Genomic DNA, 4,146 nt, shown 5'->3' with positions numbered 1-4,146 from the left:
AACTTAACTCGTGGGGAATGGTTTTTCGAATCGTACGAAAAACCACCACCTTCCCCATGACAAAATTTGACAATTTTAACCCAAAGAGCTCCCTTGTCATTAAGGAACCGCCACTTCCATTTATAAAGAAGGCCGATGTTAAAAGCATCCAAACTACCAACCTCAAGACCTACAAGTTTCTTATTTAAAAAGTAAAAATTTACTATAGGGGTTTATAGTTTCATACGAGGATAATGACTTAGGAGGGTAATAACGTTTCCCATTTGTCCATATTAGATCCATAACGTATTTTTTGTGTGTATTACACCATTAAGGTTGTTATAACTGTTTAGAATTAATCTTTTTTACCGGTTTCTTCTAAAAGGACTATTTGTAAACGGTTATAATAACCTTAATGGTATAATATGCACAAAAAATACGTTAGAGACCTAAAATGGACAAACAGAAAACGTCAATACCCTCTTAAGTCATTATCCCTTCTATCTAGAGTAAGGAGTTTGCATCAACTTACACCTTATAACAATGTTTTAAAAACCGGTTTTTTAGTTGAACCGGTATGGTGACCGGTTCCCGGTTCAACCGGTTTGACCGCCGGGTGATCCGGATTCTATATTTTTCAGATTTTTTTCTATTTTCCTACACATACATACATATATAAATTATAATTTGATTTTAAAAGTTCAAACATTAAATATACATATAAAAAAAATTTATAGATAAATTCAAATATATTAAAATAACACATAACCATAAGTTTTAGTGTTTTACATCAATCCATATACGTCAAAATGAAAATAAAATATAATACTGAAACAAAAGAGAGTTTTAGATGAATACAAACACATAAAAAAAATTTATAAAATTTACCATGTGTTTTTATTTAGAAAAAACTAAATAGATTTGAAAAAAATAACCAAAGTTTATTATATAAATGGTTATTTTTTATGGGGTTTTATTAGGTTTAACCGGTTCAACCGGTTTATTTTGACCGGTTCAACCGGGTTTTTCTAAAAACAGACAGGTTCAATCCGGTTGAGAAATAAATATAAAACCGGTGATAGTTGAACCGATTCCTCTCCCGGTCCCGGTCCAACCGGTTCGACAGGCCGGTTCAAACCGGTTTTTAAAACATTGTCTTATAGCACTTAATAATTTAATATCCTGTCACTAAAAGAAAAACAAGATTTTGAAGCTAAAATACTATCAATTAAGGCTAGTACTTATAGTTATCAATTGTTTCCTTTTTTGCCACCATTATAAGTGATCAAAGTTGCATAATTAGCGTAGTCTTCCATAATTACATATTTTGGTACTTTTTAGATAAAAAGTTCATATAAAAACATTTGAACTCATGAATGTTTCGACTGAGAATAGTCATTAAACCAAACCATGATATGTCAATAGTTTTTAAACCGGCGATATCAAAGAGGAAGCTGTTCGATGAGTTGGTGGTGATGGCAGATGGCCGTGATTCACAGCTTGTGTCTCTGACCAATAGGCGGGAAACGAAATCGACGCAAATTAGGAAACGAAATCGTGACTATGCAACAACGTTATCAGCCCCACGGATACTTCGAACGAATAATCTTCGACTTCTACGATATTATTTACTTCTTAAACAGTTAAACCACGCTCAATATCTTCGACCTCTTTTCCAACCAGGTAAACTTTTTCTCTGAGAACATCTCAATTTTTTGAGTTTTGCCGATCTATCTTTCTGTCTGCATCCTGATTTTGTATCATCATGGTTGGTTTGAATTTGGGATTTCTGTCAATACTGATTTCTTTTTTATACTGTATTTTGTTCATGATTACGTCAACTTGGATAATTTATTACAATTGTAACTGTGTCATAGTATTTTTTTTTTTCAAATATGTTTGTTTAATGCTTGCTAGGGCACTTTTTACGACTTTCTACTTGTACGTACGTAGTTGACTCTCACTATGATGAAAATTTGTAGTACTTATACCAGGTTCTTGATACTTAAAGGGTTATCCTACTTGTGGTTATATATATGCTTGTTCTAACATTTTTTTTTCCATTTAAAGAGTTATTCTACTTGTTTTCTAAAGAATCATATTGCTTTGTACTTTTATCCATTCATTTAGCATACCCAACAAAGATAGGGTTACATGTTGTCATTGTTGTTGTTAATCTTTTGTTACAAAAAAAACTTCAGTTTTTTTTATAACATAATTGTCGATTATGTGAGTCAAAACAGTGTAAAAATATGTCGAGGTCAATCTTTTGGTAAAGGGGTTCCATATAGAATTGATGTTATGAATCTCTGATTCGTTGTGCTTGATATTTTGCAATATAGGTGTACGATGACTGAACTAAAGCAAGAGACAATCATTAGTGATCTTGAGTTTGAGGAATATAAATCCAAGTATTACAAGCAGCTAAGAGAACATAAGGTCAAAGTGTTGTCTTCAGAAAATACTTTTAAATGTCCTCATTGTTTTGAGAGTAAAGAATACTCTTACAAGGACCTCTGTAGACATGCATGTATAATCGCAAGAGAATCAAGAAGTGCTGATTTGAAAGAAAAGGCCAAACATATGGCACTAGAGGAGTATTTGGAGAGGTATTTTGATTCTAAATTTAAGGATTCAGAGTCAAGTAGTAAAAGCAATGATTTAGAGGAGAATAGTGACAAAATTATGAGGGGCAATAGTAAGGAAGAGTTGGTTGTTTGGCCTTGGATGGCTGTGGTAGCCAACATACCAGTTGAATACGAGGATGATAGTTATTTATATGATGGTTTTTTGGGTGATATGGCTAAAAATCTAAAGGATGAGTGGATAAAACAAGGCTACAAACCTCTAAAAGTCTATCCTTTGTGGAGCTGGTTTGGTTACTCAGGATTTGCTTTGGTGAAGTTTGGAAAAGAATTGGAAGATTTTAATAATGCAATGAGGTTTGTGAATGATTTTGAGGTGAAGAAACATGGGAGGAAAGATTGGAATGATAGCAACAAGTGTAAAGATGATAAGCTCTATGCTTGGATTGCAAGGGATGAAGATTATTTCTCAAATGATCATGTTGGTGATTTTCTTAGAAAGAATTGGGCTTTGAAGACTCTTTCTGAAATCGAAAAAGAAATTGAAATAAAAAGCCCAAAACTTGTTATGGAGTTGGAAAGTCTCCTAGATGACATGAGCAAAAAAAGTAGAGAAATTCAGTGTCAAGTAAGCATGGCAAATTCTCATATAGCTTCTGTGATGAAACAAAACGATATGCTTATTGAGAACTATAATAAAGGTAGTAATTTCTAAAGCGTTTCATGAAGTTATACTTATATGTTTAGATTCCTAATTTTGTTCTTGATTAGATCTCAAAAAAATGAAAGAGAGAGCCAACAAGATGATTGAGCATCTACAAATGAAATTGCAACATGAAGATGGTGAAAAGAAAATGGTAATGGTTATTTGTTGTTGTTGATGCTTTGGATGATTTTATAATAAGTTCATTATATCTTCTATTTTGCAGAATAAATTGGCAATGTTGGAGCAGAAGAAAGCATATGATAGATTGTGGAAGTTGGCATCTGATGAGAAGGTTTGTTACAAACTTTGTTTCTTGAATCTTACACGTGTTTTTGGATATTGTTTTCTAATAGTTTAGTTATGAACACGTGACAGAGAGATAATGAGAAGCTTCAGAACAAAATCATGGAGCTTGAGATTAAGATTGATGATGATAAGGAAGTAGAGATGAAGCAAATGGAAGTGATGAAGAATTTGAGTGATGAGAATATGGAATTAAAAAAGAAAATTGAGTGGATTGAAAAAGATGTGAAGGAAAAAGAAAAGGAAATAGAGGAGTTGAAAGGGCTAAATCAAGCCTTATTAGTAAAGGAAAAATTGATCAATGATGAATTGGAGGATGCTTGTAAAGTGTTCATTTCTGTGAGTTTGTTTCCTTCCAACTGTAATTTTAAAATATGCATCTCTATCTTGATTAAGCATAAAAAAGTATCGGATTTGTCATGTATATGTTTTACAGTTTTACCATCTTCTTGTTATTACAAGATTAATAATTACCATTTTATCCCTGTTTTGAAACAGGGTATGAGAGAAATTTTTGATCCTCCTGCACAGAAGAAAGAACAGAAATGCAACCTTAAAAGAGGCTGTTGAATT

At 32.4% G+C, this 4,146-nt stretch overlaps 1 protein-coding gene across 1 annotated transcript; it reads left to right on the top strand.

The window, feature by feature from the left end:
* The first annotated feature begins 2,328 nt into the window (after positions 1-2,328).
* On the top strand, positions 2,329-4,143 carry LOC128127819 (factor of DNA methylation 4-like). The gene is made up of 5 exons (XM_052766520.1): positions 2,329-3,265; positions 3,336-3,421; positions 3,494-3,562; positions 3,646-3,912; positions 4,072-4,143. The coding sequence occupies exons 1-5, from the start codon at positions 2,329-2,331 to the stop codon at positions 4,141-4,143; spliced, it is 1,431 nt and encodes a 476-aa protein (XP_052622480.1).
* The last annotated feature ends 3 nt before the right edge of the window (positions 4,144-4,146 follow it).

This window comes from Lactuca sativa, chromosome 8 (genome assembly GCF_002870075.4).
Source record: "Lactuca sativa cultivar Salinas chromosome 8, Lsat_Salinas_v11, whole genome shotgun sequence".
Classification (NCBI taxonomy): domain Eukaryota; kingdom Viridiplantae; phylum Streptophyta; class Magnoliopsida; order Asterales; family Asteraceae; genus Lactuca; species Lactuca sativa.
Note: the sequence above shows the minus strand (reverse complement) of the source record. Positions and strands in the feature narration are given on the sequence as shown.